Source organism: Pygoscelis adeliae, unplaced genomic scaffold (genome assembly GCF_000699105.1).
Source record: "Pygoscelis adeliae isolate BGI_AS28 unplaced genomic scaffold, ASM69910v1 Scaffold57, whole genome shotgun sequence".
NCBI lineage: Eukaryota > Metazoa > Chordata > Aves > Sphenisciformes > Spheniscidae > Pygoscelis > Pygoscelis adeliae.
In genome coordinates, this window is record NW_008825615.1 from 1,126,941 (window position 1) to 1,154,257 (window position 27,317).

General features: G+C 38.6%; 1 protein-coding gene across 1 annotated transcript; it reads right to left on the minus strand.

The window, feature by feature from the left end:
* Positions 1-48: 48 nt before the first annotated feature.
* ZNF292 (zinc finger protein 292) lies at positions 49-25,587 on the minus strand. The gene is made up of 7 exons (XM_009333101.1): positions 25,436-25,587; positions 24,827-24,905; positions 23,304-23,439; positions 14,025-14,227; positions 11,019-11,155; positions 9,634-9,775; positions 49-7,653 (listed from the first exon to the last, which is right to left on the minus strand). Exons 3-7 carry the CDS (start codon positions 23,419-23,421, stop codon positions 466-468), a joined length of 7,788 nt encoding a protein of 2,595 aa, XP_009331376.1. The 5' UTR covers positions 23,422-23,439; positions 24,827-24,905; positions 25,436-25,587; the 3' UTR covers positions 49-465.
* Positions 25,588-27,317: the final 1,730 nt, after the last annotated feature.

Here is a 27,317-nt window from a genome sequence, read left to right on the forward strand (position 1 = left end):
TAAAGGACAGTTTTAAAAACTTGCTCACTTAGTTACAAATTAAAATTCCGAATATAAATGTGTCATTTAATAGTTTAGACTTACAGACTGCTGGTGGCAGCAAATGATTTACAATAATAAATATATACAAAAAAATGTATCTACAAATAAAGAGTACTGTTATACATGAGCAGTGACCTGGTGAAAGATACCAATCACAGACAACTCACAAAGATTTAGTTCATGGAAAGGACAATCTGATAGAAAGTTGAGGTTTTGATCAAGTATTTACAAAACTGAAGCAATTACTCTGTTCTTCAAGTCCCATAGGGATAAAAACAAATAAGAAATTTACATGACTCATGTCATGTTTTTTGCTAGATTAAATCACTTCAAAATAAAAGAGCTCCACGGTTACTAGCATGCTTGATGGCTTCCTATTCAAAATACATTTTATTACAGGTTACGGTTAAACACGTTAGGTTTTCAGTATTTTGACTCCCCTTCCTCGGTACCCACAACAATTACTTTCGCAGCTGTAACCTCTGGATTATCCTCCCAACGTCCTTCGAGCTTTCTCAAACTGACGATAGGTTTCATTTCCTGAAGTTGCTTCAACACACGCTCAGTGCAGTCTTTAAAAGTCTTGTCTAAAACTATCTTTACATTATCAGCGCACGGAAGCTGTGATGGGTTGGCAAACGGTACGAGGGTTTCAGTTTCAGAACTTGACCAAGTGACGTTATGACTTGCTACGGAGGTCTTCTCGTTGGATTTTCGCGAGTTCGAGTGGGACCCTTTTTTGGTTCCGCTGCTATGGTAGTCTCTTTCGGTGTTTTTCTTTTGCTTCACAGCAGACTCTTCCAGGAACTTGAGGAATGACACTTCAAAACCCATCGGCTTAAACGAGCTCCAGTCGAAAGCTGCGGGTTGCTCTTCAGCCGTTTGAATGGCGACAGCAGTCTCTTCCTCCCTCTGCACGCTACTCACGTCAACGGGCGGTACTTCCTCAGTTTTTTCAGCTCTCCTCCTCTTATTCTGAGATACATTTTTTTCTTTGTTTGCTCTTTTTAAGTTGTTTGATTTTTGCTTTTCTGAGGGGCAGGAGCTGGTCTCCTGCAAGTCACTATTTACACTGGAAGAGATTTTTGCTTGATTTTCAGCACTTGAACAGTCCTCGTTAATCAGTTTAGTAATGAATAGTTCTGTCAGCTCGTCCACTTCATCCTTCTCACCTTTTTCAGTTTCCTTTTGCGGTAACGTAGATGTGCTTGAATCATTATTGCTCGCTATCAAACTCGGTTCAGGCTCTTTCACGTCACTTTTTTTATCAGTCTCCTCTTGCTCACAAGAGGCTTCCTTTACTTGTGAGACAGAGTGCTTTTTCGATACAATAAGAAGATTTCTGTGCTGGGAAGTAAATGCTTTGGACAGCTTGTGACATTTATAATGCCTTATTATGTTACTTTCGCTTGTAACTACGGACGAACATCCCTTTATCATACATGGATACTGAGTTATGAACCTGCTCGTACATTCCGACAAGGCATCGTTTCTAGCCTTTATTGAATATACGTGCTTGCCACGTTTCAGTGAATAAGCCTTATTTTCCTGAACTTGCATTCCTTTTGAGTTTTTGTTTTCCAAGGTCACGTTTTTCTTTCGTTTTGTTTTCACTGACAGCCTGTTACCTTCTTTTCCCGATTTGTTTTTCAGTCCTCTCTGTTTGGACTTCAATGGTTTCTCCTGATTTGCTTTGCTTGAAATGTTTTCCTGACCTGGTGTCAGTCTCCTGGGTCTTATTAGATGATCTTTATGCTTGTCATTATGTTTGTTAAAAATATGCCTCAGGAGGTTAGACCTAGTAGCATAAATACGGTCACAGCCTTCACAGTCACACTTGAATACACCGTCATCTTCTACTTTGTTTGGCCTTATCTTAATACCGTGATCTGCCTCAAGATGTACGACGTAGTTAAGATACGCTGTAAACGAAGACTTACACTGAGACTGATCACAAGAAAACCTTCCCGCCTCTGGAGCCGACTTCATGTTTCCAATTTGCTCTGGGGTCATGTCATGAAGCTTCATATAATGTTGTATCAAGCTGGTAACTTCCTGGAAGATGCGAGAGCAGTCACTCACCTCGCACCTGAACTCTCTGACGGCGGGTTTCGTTTCCACCTCATCGCGTTCCTCTTTGCCTGCCTCGTTCTCCTCTTCCACTTCGGCAGTGAAGGCAGGGAGGTCAGATTTGTGCACAGCTTGGTAATGAAGGATTAGGTTTTGTTGTATTGTAAAAGCCGCGAAGCAGCCCTGATGGACGCATCGGTATGGTCTGTAAGGGCTGTATCTAGTGGGAAACTCCAGAGATTTTGTTACGGGCTTCCTACGTTTTCTCTCCTCTTTCTCCTTCCTGTACCTCCTAACCTTGCGTGCTTTGGGTTGTGCCTGCGTACTACCAAAAGAGGCTGCATTATGCTGCTCCGGCGGAACAGAAACCACTTGGGGAGGTTTTTCCAGTCTTTCAGGAATATTATTTTCTGGTAGAAGTTTTTCCAAGACTTTTACAGGCTCTACAACTTCCTTTATCTGAGCTTCTTTGACCAATGGAGCTGCAGTTTTGTTTTCTATTATCAGCGGCTGCAAAGTTTTTATTTCAACAGGTCGCGGGGCTGTGTTTACAGTTTCATTTTGAGATCTTCTGCCATAAGGCCTTTTGATTTTTAATTTTACCATCTCCTCTGTCGTAAAATGATGTACAAGCTGGCAGTGTGCTCGGAGATTAGAGTTTCTTGTGAATGTTTTTGGACAGGTAGCTACAACGCATTTGAACGGGGCATACTTCAGTTGATGTTTCTTAATTTCTAGTATCATTTCTGCAGTATACTGATGAACCTTGCCATAGTGTTTAAATAACGCGTCTTTTGTCATAGCACTATAGTTGCAGCCTGGATCCTGACATACAAAAGGCTTATTAACTTTATCGCTAAACTGAATGTTACTTGCCTCTGAAGATATCTGGACGAGGGGTTTATTTTCAGTTGATAAAACAGGAACTGCTGGTGCTAGCGTATCTGCTGGGGGACACTGGGAAACAGTCTCAGAGACCTGAATGGGTGAATCATTTTCTAGTTTCAGTTTTTGCAAGCCCTCCAAAATTTCCAATATTTGAGTATCATCCTTTTGAGACGTCTCAGACTGAGCAGAGGTACTCTTTGCAGTGGTGATGTTCCCCACGTGCACGGCAAACTGTGCGGGAGCGGGTAGTTTTACACTATGTGCAGAATTTCCCGAAGAAGCCTGTGCATTATTTACCTGCGAGCTCTGTCCTGAAGCAGCGACAGTATCCTGAATTTCAGTTTTCACTTCAAGTATCTGTGAATTCATAGCAGTTTTAATTATTTCCAGGGTTTTTTCAAAGTTCTGCATAACATTGTCTTCTGAAATCTGTTCCTCCGAACTTGCTTGCACACAAGAATTTACAGCCATCATTTGGGAATCTCCGTTTTCAGTTTTTACTGTTAAAGGGGGTAACGTTGTGTGAGCCTCGAGATTTGTTTTGAAGTTCTCTTTGATACTGGCGATGAATAACTGATTGTCAACATTATTGAGTTTCTGCGTGAGATTTTCCACCACTGCTTGAGACCCGCAATTTGCCAGCAAGTTGGACTGAAAACTTTCTCCCTGTATTTGCACGTTTCCTTCAGTGCTTTTGGTTAGAAGTCCCATCGTTGTTGTATTATTTACTGCTACTTTCTGTGATGTATTGGGCGCAAGCAAGGGCGTAGTTGCTTTTCTCTTCCTCTTTGAAGCACTAGTTCCCTTCTTATTCAAGTTGCTTGATCCTGAATTCTTGGGACTACTTATAACTGAAACTCGTGAACTGTTCCCTGCGAAGTTTTGCGCTGCTGCAGCAGTATTAGAAAACGAGCTAGGACATAAGCCATTTTCAATAGTCTTTAGCATTAAGTCCTCTGTTGCAAAAACAGGCAAACTCTTGCATTCATTTATTGGAGGAATTTTGGTGTTGAGGGTCCTGTTTTGGTCTGTTAGCAGGGTACCGGAGTTACAGACTGTCTGCAGCAGAGGGGACGCCGTTGAGTTGGGGAGAACAGCTGCATTTATCTGAGTTGTACCAGTGACGCAACTTGTTGTAACTACGTGTGGAAGTACTTCTGTGTTATCAAAGGTACTCGGGATGCCTGCAGTTTCCAAGGCCTGTTTTATAATTTGATTTCCTTCCTCATTGCCACCGGTATTAAAGTTGGTCACATTGGCCCGTGGCAACATAGTCTGCAGTAAGGCTGTGGAACGATTTTCAGCTGCAAGTAACTGGAGGAATGATGGATCTTTAAAACACGTCTCTGGATTGAAGGCAGACTCCTGGGGTTGCTGCAAGTTTAATGAATTTGAGGAAAGAATCATACTGGCAAGCAAAGACTGTCCATTAGCCTGCAGAGCTTCCGGAGATATTTCTGATCCTTCAAGAGGCTTACAGTAAGACCTCTTAGATAAGTGACCACCAAGTGATCTAGGATTAGTGAAAACTCGGAAACACCTGCTACAGATAAATTTGCCATCCCTAATTATTGCTGGCCACTTTGCCCGCTTGTTATGTTTTGGCTTCCTTTCTTTCCCATTTGGGCCCCGGCCACGATCTTTTTTCACCTTTTCTGAAGCTGGATGTTGAGAACTAGTTTCATTGAAGTTGTTTTCATTACTCAATCGCGAGGGAAATATTTGATCAACAGTTTCCTCTTTTGGGAAAGCAGAACTAGTGTTTCCTTCTAGTTGCGATGAAAAGTTACTTGCGTTGTTTTCCAGTTCTGAAAAGACTGAATTTGGGGGATTCTCCGCTGACGAAGGAAAGAGAGACATTGGACCGTTTTCTGCAGGCAAAGGAAGAAAAGGATCTGAACTGCCATCAATATTCAGAGGCATAACTGTTTTTGCCAGATCGTCCAACTGGGAAGGTAAGGTTGCACCAGACAGATTCTCCATGTGTGAACATAAAACACTCTCAGGCTCGCTTTTAATACGAGTAGACAAACTTGGATTTATGACACTTTCCACTACAGGCAGCATAGGATTGGCCAAGTTTTCTAGGTGGGTTGGGAAAAGCGTACTTGAGACATGTTGCACTTGACTGGAACAGGTGGGATTCAGATTAGGTTTGTTCTGTGCAGTAAAAGCAGCACCACTGGGATTGCCCACTTGCGATGGCATAAGATAAACAATCTTCCCATCGTTCGGCACGTTTTGCAGATTGCTGGATTTTCGTGGTTTCTTATTTTTACGCTGCATTTTAAAAGCAGCATATTGGTCAGGGTGTGCCGCCTTCATATGTTTGCCAATGCTCTGCGATGAGTTGTACGTTCGAGTGCACCCCTCAACCTGACAATTAAATTTCTGAATTGGGGCTGCTGGTGACACAGCTGGAACTAAAGAGCTATTTATGTTAGGCTCCGAAGGAATAAATGTAATACTTTCTAAAGTTTTTAAAGGCAGGTTATATAGATTAGCTGCAGCCTTAATACTGTCTTCAATTTCAAGTTTGGAAATGGGTACACTGTTTCGATATCCTGCCTGATTCTGCACACCGAATGGATTTACAATGCTCACTTGTCTTTCTAAGCTTTTTGATTCAAGGGCTTCTGGTTTTAGGGTGTCTGAGGTCACAGAAATATTTTGAATATTCTGAGTCTGACTGGGACAGTCTTCTTCCTTTCTCTCTTGGAAAACTGGAAGACAAGAGTCAACAGATGAGCACAACTGCTGGGCTCCAGGTTTAGTGGTATCTTCTTTACTGGCAGTAGCAGCCAATTTACCTCTTTTTACAAAGTTATCTCGGATCTTCTGGTTAACAGCAGGTACCTTGACACCGCTTGCTGGAATCGCCACTTCTGTCTTCACTGAGCCCATAGGAGACTGCTCCGAACCAGCATTAGGCGATGAATCGCTTTGCTGCAGCATATTCGCTGATGCCTTTACACTTTCGCTCCCTACCGGTTCTGCTTTGATTTGATTCCAGACCATGTTTTCTCCTTCGGTAAAACTACTTTGGTTGTCAGCTGGAGGAGATGTCAATTCCTCTTTAACAGCAACTCCATCGGTATTTTCATTAGCTTTAGAAGGCTGACTAAGATCAGGCTGATTAGTCTGGTTTTCAGGCTGTTGCACTTTTTCAGGCTGCTTGTTGTGATCCTCAAGGTGCTTTTCAAGTTCGTTCTGAGAACGGTACACCTTTCCGCAGCCTGTGACTTTGCAGGTATAGGTATTATAGTGTTGTGCTTCGTGATCATAGAGTAAATAGGCTTCGGAAAACACTCTGCCGCATTTAGGAAACATACACTTTGCTCTGAAGACTTGATGCTCCTTCCTATGTGTCAGCAGCTCAGCGTAACTGTTAAAGCCAGCCTTACATTTCATCTGTATGCAGATATAAGGCTTGCTGCCACAGTGCATTTGTAAATGATCATTCAGGTGAGTAACACTTACAAAATGTCGTCTACAGTACTGGCAAATCACTTTTTTGCTTTGCATTTCAAGAAAACGTTTAGCTTCTTCATTATCTTTATGCCCCTTTGCGTGTGCTATTAGATTTTTAAAATATTTAAAGCCTTTTTTACAAAATGTTACAGGGCAGGTGAATTCATTAACAGGTAGTGGCTTTTGAACTGGCACTATCTCTGGTACGTAAGGTTTATCTTTGTCATCGTTTTCATCATCCGAGCCATCGTTATCATTAAACACAATGAAGTCTGTTGAATAGAGACTGTTCTTCTTAATGGGTCGCTGCTCCTGTTTAGATACAGAATCAGTTTTCTGATTCTCATTGGCAGTTGCTATTTTAGGAGGTCTTCCCAGTCTTCTCAGTGGTTTCATAGCAGCCAATCTCTCTTTGCTGGATTTTTTAACATGCAAAGTTACATGGGGAACAAAGTTTTCTTTAGAATTAAAATTTTGGGCACAAATAGGGCAACTGTAAATTCCGTCTTTATAATGTTTTTGTGCATGCCTAACTATTCTATGACCTAGGAATTCTTTGTCACATAAAACACAATACTGCATATAAGCTTGCCAGTTCCTAAATCTAGCTGATATGAACCCCCTCTCTCTGAGTTTTTTAATTTCTCTCTTTTTCTGCTTTTCATCTCTGATACCCTTAAGAAGGCTTGTAGCATCATCAAAAGTGCCAGCAAGCCCATTCACAGAAGTTTCTTTAGTCTCCTCTTGGCAATCCTCAACCTTTTCATAAACTTCACTATCGTTTAGTTCGTCTATTGATGACACGATGGATGCCTCCTCTCCCATCAGTGCCAGACACTGACGCTTGAGAGTTTTCCAGTCCCAGAATTCTGGATCAAAAGGCCACTGAGTTTTCAGTACAAGTAAGAGCTCACAGCGTAAAGAATTTGGTATTGGAAGATTCTCTTCATCATACTTCTGGTCAGGCTGATTATATAGCATTTCAACAGCATAATATGCATCCACAGTGGGTTCAAGAAGAAATTCACTCAGCTGACAAGCACGTTTAACCTCCAAATCATCTGGAAGCAAGCAGGAGATAGTCTTGCAAATAGATATCTTCACGTCTGTATTTTCACTGGATTCCAAGCGCAATGCTTTCACACACAGTTCAATGCAGGTTGCAAGTCCAGCACCATCGATCTGTAAAGCAAGACTAATTTTAGTAAGTCAGCTTATCACAACCCTTTCCGTATTTGTAAATAGAAAGATATCATTATTCAACCCTAAGTGTCAGAAAAAATGCACCTGGAGTTTATAATAATACTTTTTATTTTAAGAAACATAGTGGTTTGCCTTTAGATGCTATTCCTTAAGTTGCATAACATGCAACTAAAAAAACGTGAAAGTTTACATACAACTAAAACACAAATTAATTGTATGTTCTGTCTAGTTTGAGGACTTTAGGACTGTATGTTAGAGGTGTTCAGTTTATATTAGAGCAATATTGAGCTTTTTCCATGAAATAAAGCCTGCCAGTTGTGTCACAGTTATTTGAGATGAGCTTCTATGGGGCATTAAGTTAACACCGGGTAGAATTCAAATGGTAAAAAGTGCTCCAGTAAGAGAAGCACATGATCTTCAAAAAGATCTATAATTTGGAAATCACTTAAGGTTTATTTTTATTTTTAAAGATTATGCCACTTCAAAGCCAACTGACCTCAACTGAACATATGGCTTCATTCCAACTGGAAGTAGTAAGTACAGTTAAATGATCCATCATTTAAGTGTTCCAAAGGTCATGTGGTCTTTTCTCATTTATACATTCAGGCAACGTAAATTACATTTATGTCCACTTTACAGTCCCTTTATGCTGCCAAGGATGCACAGAGAGGCTGTGGTATACATGAGAATGAAGTCCAGCGAATTTATGAATGCACAAATCTACTACCCACATGGTCTCCAATTTCTGCCACCAATGAAATGATCCACAGCTCACTAGAGAAAAATCAGTATGGCATGGAGCAGACAGAGCTCTTAATATCACAAGCCCCCGTCAAAGTTATTTTCCTCCCCCTAACTCCAATTTAGTTCAGATCTTTGGAAAAAATAATCTTGAAGATTAGAAGCCTATGATTAGCCCTACCTGAACACAGCAAAAGGAAAAAAGGAATTTTTATTCTTAGAATTAATATACCAAATTACAGAAATCTCCCAACTAAATGCTTTTGGAAGAGCTTGGTTTAGCTATAAACATTAAATAGTGCAACTACTAATGAGAGGAAACTATGAAAATTAAATGACGAGGTTAGCTGAGATAGATGAACAGAGTTTTCAATACAACATCGGATCTTAGTCCACAAAAGGCAAGTATTTCATTTATCAAAACAAACTACATTCTTAAGTGGCAATTCAAAAGGGTTTTTTTTGAGCAAAAGGAAAAAAGGAATTTTTATTCTTAGAATTAATATACCAAATTACAGAAATCTCCCAACTAAATGCTTTTGGAAGAGCTTGGTTTAGCTATAAACATTAAATAGTGCAACTACTAATGAGAGGAAACTATGAAAATTAAATGACGAGGTTAGCTGAGATAGATGAACAGAGTTTTCAATACAACATCGGATCTTAGTCCACAAAAGGCAAGTATTTCATTTATCAAAACAAACTACATTCTTAAGTGGCAATTCAAAAGGGGTTTTTTTGTGTGTTTTTTTTTTTTAAACTTTCTGTAATTTTCTTATATATTACTATACAGCCTTCATTTCTTCTCCTCAGAAGCTTTCCCTCTCCATTTTCTGTAATATTTGAAATACAGAAAATAATGAAGAGGAATGTTAGGACCTGCTAACAGAAAATACCTCATTTAGAGGACATGGACAATAGTAGAGGCTATAACCTCAACTTTAGTTTTTCCTTCATCTCAGTTGTGGCATCCAGCTTGTCTGTTTATCCCCCAATTTTTTTTTTCCCAAAGGAACAAAGAAGTTTTAATGATTCAAAATGAATCAACTTATAGTTTACCTGCAGAAGGAGGTTACTACGGCCTTTCCTAAAAACAATTAGGATTGCCCCAAAGCTGATGCTACACAAAGAGACAGAATGTCTAAGCAGCTTTCGTAAGTTTTCCTGATTACAGTTCCATTAAAAGTGCCAAAAATATTCTTTCAGGAGCATCCTTACCTCTGAATTAATTACTTTAATCAGGAAGAAAATGTGATAAACAGTCTTAGTTAACACAGAAAGTTGACGACATCTCTCTAGATACACTTGAATAGAAGGCTCTACCCTTTGCTGCAGTTTACTCCAGAAAAGAGTCAGTTCCCTAGAACAAGAGAACAATATTTCAGGGCCAGCAATGCAACCACTAATCTGATCACAAGAAATGCAAGGTTGAGAACAGTTTCTATTTTGTCTTTGGGAAAGGAAAAAAATCTGAATTTATTCACACCTTATCTTACAGAGAAAAGCTTTTATTAATATACCCACACTATTAGTATCTAATTTTCAAAATTGTTACAATGACTCAATTCCAGAGGACAGATCAGAATAAAGCCAGCATTACCACAATTTATGCTACATAATTTACAGACTCATGATATGGCCTTGAAAAAAGTCTTGCAAAGTAGTTTACTCTTCACTCCACAGACTGGAATTTTACACTTCTGAATTCTTAGTAATTACTAACAGCTATAGGAGGATGGCTTTTCTCTGTGGTAGATACATTTTTCTTGAGCTGCTCTGCTTTAAGAGCTGAATCTAACTGTGATTTAGTAAGAAATTAGCCCTCAAAGCCAAACAGTATTACTCTATCTACATTAACTCACAAGTTCATTCCTCCTTAGGTGCAAATAGCCAAGAGTATTTAGTACCTTGTGGAATGGTGTAACCCCCAAAACTTTAGCAGAATCTGTTAAAGCAAAATCCTTATCTCCTGCTGCTGCATATAGAAAGGAGATGCACAAAAGCAAATTCTTCAAGAATTGTACAGGCTTAGAAGTACAACTGAACTGTTAGCAGTTGGAAATTCAGACCCTAACAGCTCAAATATCTGCCAACAGAGGCCAGTTACTTGTTCCCACATTAATGAAAGCAAGCTCTAAACCGTAAGTATCTCCGTCTAGCTTATTATTTTGGTTATCGTAGTAAAAAGTTCCTTCTTTTCTAGAAGTTTGTTAGAGAAAGAAATACTGTGTTATGAAATAAGGACAGATTGGAACAGTACTTATGCATTAAGTGTTGACATAATGCTGACTAGCTGCCTGCAGATATTAAATTCCTTATTTCTACAGTGTAAGATTATTGTCAAGAAAAATTATTAACCAGCTACTGGTATTTGTAAATGCCTCATCATACAGGCAGCCTTCAAATTCCCATAATGGAAGCTAATCTTGTCAAATAGTTTTTTTTTTTCTTTTCTCTTTTAGGTTTCCAAGAGCCTTATCTCCTTCCTGTTTAGCTCATAGATTTTATCAGCTAAAGAAAGTTAACTTACGGCTTATGTATCAGTTCTATCTTCCCAAAACTAATTTTTGTTCCACTAGACAGAAAACAATATTCAGACTCACCAGGCACAGTACATCTCTCCTTGCTGCAGCTGGCGAGATAAAAATGCTGCACATAAAATTAGAGCACTTTTTTCATCTCCATCAGATTCTAGGTTACATATCATTTCTAGAGCATCTTTGCAATCTACTTCTGCAATCTAGAAGGGAGGAAAGAAAACAAGACCAAGACTAAGAAAGTGTTTTCATTTTCAGACATACAGTCATCTGATCCTTTGCAAAAAGACAGTAATTTAGAACTTAGTGAATACTTAACTCTATCAGAGATAAGCTTAAAAGCAAATCAGTGCATTTCTAGATAGTGTCAAAACTGATTATGCCACCAGAAAAACTGTTTTATTAAAGTGAATATAAATTTGTTTCTCAGACAGAAGACTTATTTATATCTACTGTCCCAGTCACCTAAAAATTTCAACATACGTTAATTATTCATATATATTACATACATATGATAATTGTAATAAGCAGATTTATAACTTTAAATTACAGCCTAACACAAAAAGATTATTACCTGAAATTCTAACCCAGTTTACTAGTCACTGATGTTACTACTACTTTAATACGATAGCTGGGCGATTAATGAATCTGAAGTTTAAAATGAACGTTCCAGTATTTTTAAAAAATCAAAGATAAAAAGAGGGAAGCTGTACAGTAAGAAGCAGGTCAACTGAGTGCTTTTCTAGAAGAACATTACAGTCTCTGCAACGTAACTTATTTGTTCAAGCAACGATGGAAGCACTTAGTTTTGTAGCAAAACAAAGGAAACCCCACAGTCACCCGGCAGTACTAGACAGTTGTATCAGTACTGAATCAGCGCACTTGTTCTGACAACTGCTGTCTAATTTGATTCTCAGCAGACTGGTTTGATTACATCAATTAGCACATCTGGCAGGACATGCTGGTATTTATTCTTTGACGCTGGCAACTGAAGAATAACTTGACCATTGCAACAGCACTGTTGGAAGTCTCTCTTGAGAAATCACAAGACCACCCAAAGCAAGAAACAGAAGCGCCCGCCCAAACACACATCTAGTTTGGTACTCTGGATAAGGTGGTAGCACAGCTTGGTCGGGCACCATGGGATCCAGCTATTGGTCCAGCAATCAAACTACAATTTTGAGGAGTACAGCAGCTCACTTTCTTCCTCTAAATTGACACTTTGTAAATATACTAATAACCCTTCATTGAACATCATTTGAGGTTTAATAACCTCAAAGTCATCTTCTGAAGAAAACTGCATTTCTCAAGACCTCAGAGAGGATGGATTAGCGTAACTGTAATACCATTTTAGACTAAAGGTCTGCTTTGCTCAGCACCCCATCTCAGACAGGGACCATCAGTTAAAAGCTTAGGGAAGAATATGGGAAACTGAACTTACAATAAAGGGAATTTTTTTCTGAAATGTTTTTCCAGCCTCTCAGAGTTCCTAAGGGATCCAGCTTCCAGCAAAGGTCTATACAGCCATCAAGTCTGTCAGTCTAGCATTTCACGCACTGCAGATTTGAATTCTTGACGTTATCGAAGCAAACTATTAGACTAATCCAAGCCGAAAATGAGCTCAAATACTACTTTTCTGCCTATTCTGAATGGATATCAAAATTTCCATACCACTAAAGAGTGAGCTGTACTTCTTAACAGTTTGCCCTTCTCCCCCCCACCCCCCCATTTTCTTACTGTTCTCACACTACGAAACGACTATCCTTCTCAGTTCAGACGTCCACCTTGACATGTTAATAGCATATCTGCCTTCTCTTGGTAATACATGAACTTTCCAGAATGGTTAGTAATACTGCAAATCATGCTGCAGCTGAAGCTGCAAAGCTAAGCAACCCAAGCAATCCAAGGTTTGGAAATATCTGCATTAGGTTCTCTGTGATAACCCAGCTTGAACTTATCTGTATGTTATGGCATCCTAAGAAACAAGGCTACCCCGTTCCTTTTGTCTGCGTGACTCATGGTTCATTCACTGACCGAGCCCATTCTGCTTTGGGAGCGCGGTGGGACTGAGTAATGAAGGAAGCATGTTTGCAGGGTCACAAATTCCAAGTTCCATTGCAAGCCTTCAACAAACACACACGAGATTGCACAGCCCTGTTACAGCTCCTCCTGAGCCTGTTCTGGCAGGGCCTACAGCAGCCAGAGCTGGGAGGGCAAGACTGATCCGATCCTACTGAGCATTGGAAGGACGTGCCCAGTGAGAAGCTGTCATCTTAGAATTTAGTCTGTATTTAGGGTAGGAAACTTTTCCAACTCTAATCACTGCATAGTTTTCATCCCTTTAAGATCAATTTCAACATGCATAATACTTATTATTAATGTAAAAAGATGACAGAGACAAAAAGACAGCAAAGAGATACAGACAGTCAAGAAAACTGACAATTGCAGTTAGTTTTCCTTTAAGAAGGAAAAAAGCTCAGACAAAACTTCGGGGCGGGGTAAGAAATGAAGATGTCACCTGAAAGAATGCAGAAGAGCAAAGCTGTCATCTCTTCTTTGACTTTTGCATTTAAATAAGAAGGATTTTATATTTCAAACCAGATCAAATATCTGATTTCACCTTCAATTTCACCTGGGCATTTGGGTCAGAAAAGGTTACATTTATTCTCTGAACTGAAAGTAGCATCTAAAGGGCCCCATTCTATGTACTGGGTACTACACAAAAAGCTATAGTTAAAATAGTAAGAGTGGGAAAACCATTATCTTCATCTTACTAACAAGATCTGAGGCAGAGTTTTAAAATACTTCAAGCAAAATCAAACATCAAGTTGTGGCAGAGCCAGAAAATGCCTACTAGCAACCTAATATTACACTTCCACAAGTGTTTTAATTGAGTCACAACTAGTCAGTTTAAAAATGACTTAAATGAAAAGAAAAAACAAAATACCAAAAATATTTTAGATCATATTTTAAAAGAAAAACCTCTTCTACAGAAAAACAGCCTACGATTAGTGACTTTATTATCATTAAAGAAATAAGTCTAAAAAAAGAAGTTCTTCATTTTTTACTTACTTCTTCTATTAGCTTTTCATTTGGTGATCCTGAACAAAGACAGACCAGGTAGGTTTGCTTGAAATTGCCTTTCGCACTGATTTCTGGATGGTCAGAGCACAGTTTTGCCAGGGCAGTAGCTTGCGTTAATTGCTTTGTTTTCATTAGGTGCTTAATACGCATATCCAGCAGGACGGGGCCTTCAAACACTAAAAATTCATTCACTTCAAAGAAAAACAAGCCAAAATATTACATACACGTTTCACAGCAGGTTACAGAGTTAACAGATGGCATTTACTCATTCATGGTTAACCCCTAAAATTTATACAAATCAAAAAAGGTACAAAAAATACAAAGCATAGAAGAGAAAAAGCATCTTTGAGAACTGTACTTGTTTATTATAAGGATTCCCTGCTACAGAAGACCTTTTATCTACCTGCAGGTTTTAATTCATTCTAATTTCTTGGCAAAATAGCTGCACACAAAACAGATTTAGAAAGCATATAAATATTAAAATATTGAGATACCATTTAATTATAGTTCTACAGTAAGACAAATAACACAAAACCATTTCTCTCACATCCTTCTTTATGTGTTTGTGCTATGCCTTTGCTAATAGTTGCCTTTTAAAGACCTTGCTACGCAAGGATAAATGTGACAAGTGTAGAAGCATCTGAAGTTCTTTGTATTGGTGTCGAATATTTTGTATTACACATCCATACAATGCAGTCAAACTCCTTTAAAAGTTTTTCAGCCAAATTAAGTTTCGTACAAAAAAAGAGGCTTGTCTTGTATACACTTGACTGTGTATAGTTTAAAACTCAAAGACACAGGAATGGCTGTATTTTATTCAACTATATTCTGTATATATGCTGCTACCAGAGTTAAAACCCTACTGTCTACGCTAACAACCCAGCTCTAGGTGCTTCAGTGGAAGGCATAAGAACCCTACAAAAAAGGGGAGCACAGGGTAACGTTCCTACTCTTACGTACACATCTCAGGTCTCATCCAGATCTTCAATATCAAAATTACTTCAGCTTTGAAGCATGAAGCTTAGTACTACCTCCAAAATATTTATAGTTAGTTATTTAAAACTAGATAGACAGAGACAATCAATTTTGTTTAATCCTTTTGACATCAACCCCTCCCTGAGACAACTGTTTCCACAAGCTAGTTACATTCTGCATGAAAAATCTTTTTGGTTTTCAATTACCCACATCTTAATTTCATGACACATTCCCTCATCTTTTAAAAACAACAGAATTTTCTACTGTTCTTTGTTTCCATTCTTTCCTGAAAAACAGCAGATTCATGATATTCTTTCGATGTTATGTAAAATCTTGATCTTTTCTAAATGAGATTTTTTTCCCCGCCCTTGAGTATTTTCATCATCCCTTCCCTGAAACCTTCTGGGCATTTGCAGAGTTCACTTTCTGACGCATCTCAGTAGAAACATTCATTATATTCCTCTTAATTTACTCGCCCTGAATTTCACTTGAATCATGTTCCCATTCACCTAATTTATATTTTCTTGACTTTCAAAGTCCTGTTTAGTCTTGATGAAATAATTAATTTCAGCATCTGCAAAATTAATTACCTCTCTAGTATTTGGAGTATTAGTATACCAAACATGAAGTTTACTGAAAGAAAAAAGATCATCTCATTTCATTCTTTGCTTCCTCCTATCCAAGTTAGTTTTTGATTCATGACTGTCTTTCATTTTAACTCATGATTTCTCCTTCTTCTTGCTACTTATACAGGATATTACTAAAAGCCCATCTTGCAACCGAAATTAGGTCAACCATTTTCTTTTTTATAATTTTAGTGCACAGAATTTTAGGGCAGAAAATTCTGCCTTTTGCAGAAATCAGGCCTGTTAGACCCCATCATTATCTTTCACGCATTTTCAGATTTATGGTTGAATTATCATTTCAACCAACTTGTTAGTTATTTGTTCAGGATCCTTGTGCACTATTACAAATCATCAGTGATGGCTCACTGATGTGTAAGAATATTCAGTCAAATACGAGTTCTTTCTTCCTTTCTCCATGTCGACGAAGATATGACCAGATTTTTATTCATGTAGGAACAAAGGAAAACTAGAGCGCACTAACAGACAGTTAGTAGCTGGTAACCATTTTTGTGTTTATTAGAGGACATTTGCCTTTTAAGCAGCAGAATAAATGTTCCTTTAATTTCATTACCAATGCCTTATAAAAAACGTTCATAACTCTTGTCAACCCACAAATGACCCAGTGATTAATTACATTCAATAGTTTTAGCCTTCCTCTTCCTCCTACCAGGTACCAGTAATCCTTTCACCCACAGTGCTCACTCCCTGCTAGTCTGCCTGGAATAACATTGGAACATTTTACCTTATTTCTGTAACACGATACAGGAAGACCTTAGACTTTAAGCTATACTGGTAATCCAAGACATTTCACTGTGATTTATTATTATAGTTACTGCATTTAATATTTTAGAGACCGTGTTCTATCTGCTAGTCCTCAGTAATCCCCTTCCTCTAGCGTTTACTGCTTCAGCCAGCCTGCCTTGCATAAGCATCAGAACATTTTCTGTTATCTTCTCAACAAGATATAGGAAGACCTTGGGGTTAAAGTTACATATTAGCTCTTAAGCCTTTATTCTAATCCAAGTGATTACAGTCATTACAGTTAACATCTGAAAGCTCATTCAAAACACAAGCTTTAATTATATTTATTTCGTAACTGAACTATGTATGACATTTTGAGACAAAAACCGGTGCCAAGGTTGCAGGAGCAAGTCTATGGTGGGGAAGAGTCTTAAGGATAAGCTTTGGGTTGTGTGTGTTTTTTTTGTTTTTTTTTTAACATTTTATAAAAATATTTTATAGTGCAATGTCTGTTTCAAAAGTTATTGTAGACAAATTGTTAGTTTACCATAACAAATGTAGCTTCATAAAAATGCTTTGAGGCACAAGTTAGTTAACCTCTATGAGCACAAAACCTGAAGTATTTAATGAGAATGATAGTTTATCAGTAGCATGATTCTTGGAAGAATTGTTAAACATTGTTTTTGTGCAATGCTCCACCATTCATTAAAATTCACAAACTTATCTTTGTACAAGGCATGTGCAGAATTCATATAAGATTACAGAACTAACGAGAGAAAAAAAGACAAGCAGGTGACAGATGGTACTATGATCTACTAACTCTGGCAAATAAACTTGGAGATACTGGAATATAACCTTTTAGACACAGTTTCCCCATTATTCCCTTGAATCCCATAGCTGGAGTCTCAGGTCATACTACCGAGTGATTCCATGTCAAGTCCGCAAGAACTACTATGAACTTTTATTACAGGCAATGCTTATACCATACATGAATTAAAAAAGAGAAAAGATAATCCATAGATTAGTAGCACACAAGAGCATGAATAAGCCGCGAGCACAGTTCTGTAGCAGTAAGTTCTCTATGGTGGACAGTCCACATGTATGTCACATTTTGGCTGACTGGAGGACTTGTAGAGCACAAAGCAAAGAATTTTTGCCTTACTGAAAGCACTCATAATCCTACTAACTCTACCCTTCGCCAATTCTTGGGTAGGTATAGATGAATCTACCACAGACTTTTTTTTCTTCTCAACCTCGCTCTGGCCAAGGAGGATGAAGGCAGGAGGTGAATGTACATGTGGACTATCCATCTCAAAGAACTTCAGTTACTAGTCAGTAACCTCTTTAGTCATCTTCAAGTGTTAGTCCACATGTGCGTTCACACTGTGGGTGACTGAACTGTACTCGATACTTTCATATTTACCTGGAGCTGGGTCTCAGAATCCTTCATGCAAACAACATCTCAGCACAATTCTGCTGAATGCAGCACCAATCCTGGATGCTTCTACGATGGCATATTGTCTGGTGAAAGGGTAAAAGAAGTTCCAGGTGGCTGCTTTGAATATACCCAGGATGCAAACACTTTTTTTTTTTTTTTTTTAAAAGTGAGGCTGCTGGTATCATTCGACTTCTGGCAGCGGATGCTCCAATTACTGAAAATAGTTCCATGCTGGCTGTTCCAAGTTCTAACCTGCCTGTTATCCACCTTGATAATCTCCGAATAGTGATGTTTGTATCCTTGAACCTCTTTTCAGTGGGACATACTTCAGAAGTCTGCCTACTACATTTAAACTTATGAAAAATTCAAGAACTTAATTCCTGACATCCAGGTTTACATCTCTAAGGATAATAAGAAAAAACACCAGCAGCAGCCTGGCTTTTTGTATGGTTATCTCAGAGCCTTTTCCTCTAGACAGTTCCTCCACTCACCCTCAGTGCCAGCTGAGGAGATACCAGTGACAGCTTTGAAGGATTTCACCATCACTACAAGAAAATGACAACCTCGAAGATGGAAAAACAGGTTCATGCTGAACAGCACAAGCCACACTGACAGAAACTGAAGGTGGAAGTGCACTAGTAGAGTGTTTTACCATTACATAGGCTATCACATAGCCCAAACCACTTAGGCATACTTCAACTTTCAGTCTTTGGTACACTAAGCAGTAAGACCAACCAGATTAGTCACAAAACTTCAAGAAACATAAATTCTGGTTGTCATGAATTCAGATCAGCTTCAATTCAAGATTAAATCAGTCCTAATCTCAAATTAAGCTATCTGGTAGCTCAGGAGGAGGCCAATAAGACAGAAGACTCACTATCATGTGAAGACTTAAGGCTATCTTATTAAGGTATCCTTTCCTAACCAATCAATGAAGGAGAGAAACATGGAGAATTCCTCTCTCCAAATACAAGCGCTTCTTGTTCATCATATGCAATCTCAAGAAAAAAGTAGCCATGCAGCTGAAACCTGAAGTATTAGCAGGTCCAGTCAACATGCAAATGCAATGCGATGTCTAACAGCAATATGAAAACAGTTGCCGAGTGCTAAAGCAGGTGAACCATTTACTTTCAGACTAGTCAGTGACCACAGCTAATACTACCACATCTTGAATTTAGTCATGTAGATAAGATATTTTATTTTCACGTCTAGGATATCTTTTCCAAATTTCTTTCTGCTTTGGTACTGAGACTAGCTGTTCCCACTATTTGAGGTCAATGGAAACTGGTTGAGTGGTGCTCCACAGCAAAGAATGTTACCAACGTGCTCTTAAGGGATGTCTGAAATATTATTTGAAGAGATTGGTACTTTGCTATCCTCATGACCCGATGGGATCATGTAACTTCGGGTGATCTCTGAAGTCTAAAATGTCCATGATGCTACGTAGACAAAACTCAAAATTTGATAGATATTCTTTAAAGACACAGGAAACAGGTTTAGGTGGAAAAAGGAAGAAAATTCACATGAACAAGCAAGCAGTTTACAGCTCCTGAGCACACTTCTAAGAGATAATACTATTGAGGAACCAGAATTTGAATCAAAAAATTGCAGGCCTAGTCGCATAATTGTTGTGGGTCCTGTTGAGTAAAGGCAAGGGACAGAAGCAAGAAACAATGAGATCTGTGGAACTGGAGGAAGGATCTCTCTTTTCAGCACTGAACTGCTCTGAGGGAGTGGAAGATTGCCTGGGCATTCTTCAAATGAATGTAGATTGATTCATGACACAATACCAAACAGATTCAGGAAACTCAAAAGGAGTTTCTCTCAGGAAATCTCTCAGATGGCAGCCACGAGTAGTGCTATCAACTCCAGATGTCCACTTAGGGGGCCCACAAATGACATCCAAAGACACTGCTGACAATTCAGCTTCTGCAAATAAATTCTCTTTGGAGTCACCAGTCAAGAATAAGAAAAAAATATATTCCTCAGCTCATCAGGAATCCAAATTCCCATTTCCAGGCTAGTCCTCCATACAAAACAGACTAGCATTGTGGGAACAAGCACAGCCCCAAATGACGATTCTGATGTTCCACTTGCAGGGGGAGAGAGATAAATTTTCTTCAGAAACAACTCAGGTGGGGCATCAGCATTACAATAGTTCCCAAGAGGAGATTCTTTTTTATTTGGTGACATCTATTGCACAGAATCTGGTAACTTAAGCCAGGTTTCCCAACATTCGTGGTCAGAGATGGACTAAAAATCCAGGGCAATGCCAACGTTTGTCACCCAAGCAGGTGACAAATCAAGTGGCCGGAAAATATTTCTGGTGTGAAAAGGTTTTATATGTGCACGCACACACACAAATCTGTATCTACTGTATGTATGTAGTTCCTGCAGTACAGTTCAAGACAGATTTTACTATTTTATATCATAGTACTGTATGAACATCTTGTAGTAATGCAGTCATACCCATCAGCATCAACGAAATCAGTGACAGCACTTCAAACAACTTCAAACAATCCATCGTTTACTTTTTTTGAACTCCTTAGTGCATGAATCCTTACAGACAATACATTCATCAGAAAATTGAGCTGTGCCCAATACTGTCAGGAGTAAGGCAATTACTTAATGACATGGCAGTCAGAGAACAGTCTCCCTAACATCTTAGGAAGTAAGTACTTCCTGCTTATATTTAGGTGGAACCTATGCAACAGTCTATTCCCAAAACTAGGAGAGCAAGAGAATAGCCCAGTTCAGACAAGCCTGCATTTGCTTGACTGTAATCAGAACAAACCAGCTGTGCTGTGTAGTCAGAGAAAATGAACTTGTCTCTCACAATGTGTCCTGAGTTTGTACAATTTGAAAATAGAGGAATTCAAAAGGATCTGCCTCTGAGATGAAAGAGACACCTACTTGTGCTTCCTACAGTGAAGAGGCAAACTGACCTTCAGGAGTCAACAACAGAGGTCTTCAATAAGAGATAATCACTGACCTAAAATTCAGCAGATATCTGGTTATGTCCAAGATTCTGAATAGGTTATAATTATTCTGAAGAGGTCATAATCGAGACTACCAAGACTGAAATAAAATAAAACAAACATGAAGACAAATACAGGCCACAAAAGCCTAAAAGGATGATATGAGGAAAAACACCTCCAGTCTCAACTAGTTGTTTCACCTCCACAGATAAATGTTTACACTAACCATTACTCAAAGACCAAGTTGATCAAATCTGCCAGACCATAACATCCCAGTGTAACAAGCTGACTACTTAAATATTTGGGAACTTCTGAAATAGCAAATGGTAAAGGCAACATTAAGAACAAAACCAAAATCCCGTAAACGAAGTTTACAAATATTCCAAAGACTGCCATACTGGAGTTAAGGTTGAAGACTGCTGAGAGACAGTTGTCTACTGAAAGAGGGTAAGTGGTCACCAGTGGGAGTGCTGGATTACAGACAAGAAAGCCAGCTCTCTGGACAGTGGAGTTTTGGTATTACTAAAATATCCTTCAAATTAGCAAGAAGATGACAAAATGCGGTATTACAGAGGATGACAATAGCTAGAGAACAGCTTATCAACTGAGTAACAAAAATATGGATATGTAGTATAACAATCTTGCCACTGATACAAGTAATAACTGTAACCTGAGTCAGCCAGTTAAGTCCAAGGCAGAAGCATCCTTGAGTAAACAACATTCAGGAGTAAAAGGAATCCTGAAATGTCTGTAAAAAACTTTGGAGGAAAACACTGATGAAATGAATAATCATCAAAACCAGATTCATGAGGGAGTTCTTAAAAAAACTCAAATATAAGGCAAGTAAAATATTAATTAAAACTCTCTCTCAGAAGTACCTTACTGTTAAGAGGACTAGAAGGTGGCTGATAGGAAGCTAGTAAAAGAGTACTCTGGGGGACTCTGAGAACTGCATACCAATCCAAAAATCTGTATTAGAAGCATAATAAATTACTAAAAGAAGCAGCAAAATGCGAATCTTATGGAAGAGTAAGCACAACTTCTATAAAAAAAGTAATAAATCACATTATACATTTACTGGACTCATCTGAGGGAGTTGTGATAATATGAATAAAGGAGATTAAATTAATTTCCTAAAGGCATTAAAACAAGTCCCTCAAAACCCCTAAAGATACCAACCTATCTTGGTAGTAGAAGGACAATCCTTACACAGGTAAATTATCAGTTAAAAGAGAAAAGGCAAAAAGAAAACAAACTCTCAGTAGGTTCCCGGAGGATCTGTACCAGGACCTCTGCTGTCGAGCATTTTTACAAATATTTGGAAAAGGAGGGTAGAGAACAAGGTGACAAAACATGCTGATAAAAGCAGGGTAGTAAAAACACGCCAACAGTAAAAGACTGAAGAGGACTGCACTCCATAACGTGGCATAACAGACAAAATTAAAATGTTGATAAAAACCCCAAAGTGGTTTTCATTGGGAAAAAATGCAATCCTAACTGTACATACAGAAAAATAGGCTGTGTGTCAGGGGAAAATCCTAACACTGAAATAGGTACTACTCCTCAAGAAAGAAATTGGGATTAAACCAGACAGTTTTAAGAAAACATTGATTCAATGCTCAGTCAAGAAGCAAGTCTAATGTTAGGAAATATTATGAAAGGAATGCAGAATGAAGCAGAAAATCAGTACATCTACATGTTGACTGCTGAATAAACCTTTGGTCCCCCATATGAGGAATGGGACAGTGAAGCTAGAAGATGCTATGAAATAGATGCTACAGAAGAGAGAAGATGGGATATTACAGCAGTCTAATGAATCATGTCTTACGATGCATTCATTAAAAGACATGAGAATAGTTTACTTTTTAATAAATAGAGAATATCACATGAAATAAGCAGGCATCAGGCTAAAAGGAGGCAGACAGTAAGAGGAACTACTTTACTTGATGTGAGAACTGTGTAACTGCCACAGATGCTTAGGTGTGACGGTTCATGCAGATTCTAAAACCAATTAGGCAAAGAATCAAAAATTTTCCCTATGCAACTGCTGTTATCCATTCTCAGAACTCTGGTCTAAATGAATCTTTGGTAATGGCCCTCTTTGCATTTCATAACTGAGTAAATGCCATTCTCATTTAAAAAAAAAAAGTATGTATTTTTTATTTTTTATTTTTTGTTTTATGTCAAATAATTTTTGTATACCAGCATTGAGCTTACCCCATCGTAAAATAGCCTGTATGTAATCTCCCTTCACATGGCTTATAAAGAAAATGGCAAGAGATCTCCAGGTATGATTACGTTTTATGCAAAATACCAACATTAAATTCTTTGTATTCCTAGGAACATACTGTCTTAATAGTTCAGACAATGCTACAAGTATATTCATTTATATAGCTTATAAATTATCACATCAACTATATTCAACAAGACTTCCATATATCATCATAATATTTCAATATATTACAAAAATGAGGCATATTTTACCCCAAATCATTGTTTTAAGTTTTACCTTTATCTGGATCCAACTGTTCCTGGGAAAGAATGCCACACAACACTGGGTTCTTCCACACTCCCTTCTCTTGTGTGAGTGTAGTTAAAATGTGCAGTTCCCGGCTGCCATTTTCCATCAAGTTTTTATGAGCCACCTGAAGAATATATTTTACAAAACAAAGTATTGTTAAAAAAAGATATTAAGAATTATGTCTTTTATACTCCTTTATACCTTATGTAAAAAAATAAAACCCTTACCAGATAAAGAGTTAAATGTATAACAAAACAATCTTAATATTCAACCTATATAGGTTTTACTTCCGCCTCTGTTGCCTAAGATTTAGGCTGAGAAACCAAAATGATCGAGTGCCCCAAACTCGCCTTGAGATTTATTAACATGGTTACTTCTTACATTTCTGAAACTAAGTTTTGAAATAGGCCTCCCTTTTAAAAATGGATGAGCAAATTCTCTGGTCCACATATTGGTCTGGCACCAGCTGCCTAAACTCTGTTCTTTTCAGACTCTTCAGCAGCTCAATTTTTATGCACTGGAGACACTGAAAAAAATATTTTTGTAAAGGCAAAAGATTTAAGCTGTAAGACCTCACTGAATGGTTCTATGCAAATATGAGGAAGGCAGGCTGGAGTCTTAAAATCAATTTAAATAGTTTCTACTGCATTTAGATACTAGGATAAATTCTGGAAGCAGATGTACGCTTGAGAGCAAACTAAATACCTGCAAAAATCTGTGGCTTAAGTAGCAATGCACAACTAACATTGGTCCTTAAAAAAAAAAAAAAAAAAAAAAAAAAAGGTTCATCTCTCTCTCTTCACTTTTCTTTTACTTTTCCACCTGCTCTGAAGGCTGTAGAACCTCCCGGCAGCAAACACACCTCTTCAGAATTGATTTACATCAGACAGTTGCTAGTCAAAATTCACTCTAAAAGTCAGCCTTGCATCTTCCTATGTTACTTAGGCTGAGAATCCTGATGTAACTGTATCTGGTCTTTTTCACTATTATTCCTTCCTTCTCCCTAATACCCACTTTTTTTTTTAACTGTAGGCAGGACCTCCCACTACATATTTCTGATAAATACGGAGGAGCTGAACTTGTTTCAACACCGTCCTTTAAAACAGAGCTCTAATCCTTAACCAGCTAGTGCCCTGTGGGAGATCTAACAATCCTGCAGATCTTTCATTCATAATGACTCTCAAATGTACAACCATAAATAGTAAAGAATGATTTATATGATATTATTTCATTTCTAACAGTGTTTATAGACAAATATCTTTTAAAACATGAGCTTTCTTTCAAGTATCTGAAAATATTTTTTTCCTCCACAGCTGCTACATGAACTATGACAGACAAATGATATAACTGACAGCAATTACTGCAGAGTACACAGGATTTCCAGCTGAAGACCTCCATCTTTATCAGCCACCAGGAAACTAAGTCTTCAGACATGCTACATACTTAATATCCCTAGGTTTCCAAACCAGTCTTAAAAGCTATTAAGTCTTCATTACATGAATCAAACTCACCTGTACAAAAGCCTGAAATTCTTCCCATTTATTTTCAGGTAAATCAAGAGGCAGACACAGCAGAAGTTCAATACAGCTTCTGGAAGTCAAATGGGAATATTATTCGAGGCAAACTTTGACTTTTAAAATGTATAATCAACAATTCCTTATTCTAGTATCCAAATAGTTATTTGTTTGAAATGCCAAAGTCACAAAACAGTTTGCTTTCTTTGAACATACAAAGAAAAGGTCACGGATACTTGCAGAAACTGTAAAAGCAAACTGTAAAAGACACCAATTTTAAAAAAAAATTGGATTTATCATTGAAGTCCGACCCTGTAACAGCCTGTGTAAATTGATGTACTTTCAGATTGCATGCAGATCAATAGTAGCAAAGTGTTTCAAGCCAGGGATGTTGGCTTGTCCTAGATCAGGAGTTCTTCTCAAGACTGCCCCATTTCCAACAACCAAAGATATTCTCTCTCACATACAGCATTCACCATGAGGAAGGAAGGTGCTTCCCAACCTATTTAAAATTTCTATAGACTGTGAACTGGATTGGAAAAGCATTTAGGCAGTGAAAAGTTAATACCATACAGGTTGGTTTTAGTAACTGAAAAACATACTCACAGTGCTAAACGTTCAAGCACAAAGGCTACATTTTCACACTCAGAGGTAAGATAAGGTCGTGCTTTAACATAACTTCGGATAGCCACTGTATACACCTCTAACAGGGGCAGAGGGTCTTCCGATGTTTTCCACTTTTCTGCATATTCCAGCAAAGTCTGTTAGGAAAAGGAAAAAACAACCCCCAAATTCAGGACCAAATATAAGTTTTTAGTTTTATACTCCTCACTGGTAGACTATCCTCCTTAATGATTACATCTCTCTCCTTAATATTAATTCCATGTTCTCAAAGCATGCCTTTCTTCCTTAAAATTTATTGTTTCATTAACAACTGGAACTTAAACTCCACACGCAATCATTCTCTGATCATATAAAAATGTTACGAGTGACACTTCCCCCTATGGTATCACCATACGATTCATTTTACATTCATATTTTCCAAATATAAAAGCCTGAAGAGCATATCTGGGAACATACATACTTAACTTTTTTTTCAGAAATACATAACTAAGGGACTGAAAACTCATTTTTTAGACATTCACCTCTACAGTTCAGCTTCTAAAGCAAGCAAATTTGAAAGTATTAGCCTTTATTTTAACTTCTCTACTTTCAGGAACAGTTTCACATTTCCCATCTCTTGCCACTTTGCCGATACAGGTATCTTCAGGATATCACTTTTTACATGGTCCTGAAAGGAATATGAACTATGCATTTTAAAGACATCATTTATACACCAAAAACTCATTAGTCAAAAAGTTGTTTTCCTACTTGCCACATGAATACCTACAAACAATGATTTCAAAATAAAACTCATGGGAGTGATCGAATAACCACCACCCCCCAAAGTACAAAAGGCTTCCATTCATTTCAGTTAGGGCCAGGGGACTCAGACACACATTAAGGTAGAGTAGCTAGTAAGGTTCTCCTACCAGCATCCAATCCACGTCCCCTTGGATCTCTGCTCTCAAGCCTGAGGCAGCTTAACAGATCACAAACCAAACTGCTGCAGGTTTCAGTCTGTCATATTAAGATGATCAATTTTGCTGTTTGGTTCTTGTGGATATAACAGGCAGAAAGCTCAGAGTAACAGATAGCAATTTAGGTTGTCTGACACCCTGCTTAAAGCAGAGCCATTAGAGTAAGTTGTTTGGAGTAACGTCCAACGGAGCTGTGAGTAACCTGAAGGACAGACTCCTCAGCCTCTGTGGGCAACCTGTTTCTGTGTTTGACTACCATTTATTGTGATTCCCGTCCGTCCCCCCCAAATACCTAGATGCAGTCCCATGGGTACTGAATATAAGGGATTAATCTCCCTCAACCCGCTGGCCACACTCTTGCTGGCACAGCTGCGGGCGTAGCTGGCGCTCTGCCGCAAGGGCACACTGCTGGCTGTTCAGGAGGACAGCTGGGTTGGTGTCCGCAGAGCTGCTCCCCAGCCACCGGCCCCCAGCCTCTACTGGCAGAGGGGGCTACTCCCTCCCACACGCAGGGGCTCGCCTCAGCTGAACTACATGTCAGCCCATTCCCCCAGGCTGTTGAGGTCCCTCTCAATAGTCTCCCTGACCTCCCGTGTATCACTGCTCCCGTCGATTTGGTATCATCTGCAAACGTGCCGAGGATGCACTCTGTCCCCTCATCCAGTTCACTAACAAAGAAGTTAGAGAGTATTTGCTCCAGTGTCAAGCCTTGATAGGATGCCACAAGTAGCCAGCTGCCATCTGCACTTTGTACTACTAAGCAAAGGTCTTTGAGACCCACAGTTCAGCCACCTTATTATATTGCCTGGATAAGTGGACCATTTCATGGATTTGTTTATAAGGATACTACGGGAGATGAAGTCCGAGGCCTCGCTGACGTCAGGCAGAAAAACATCTGCTGCCATCCC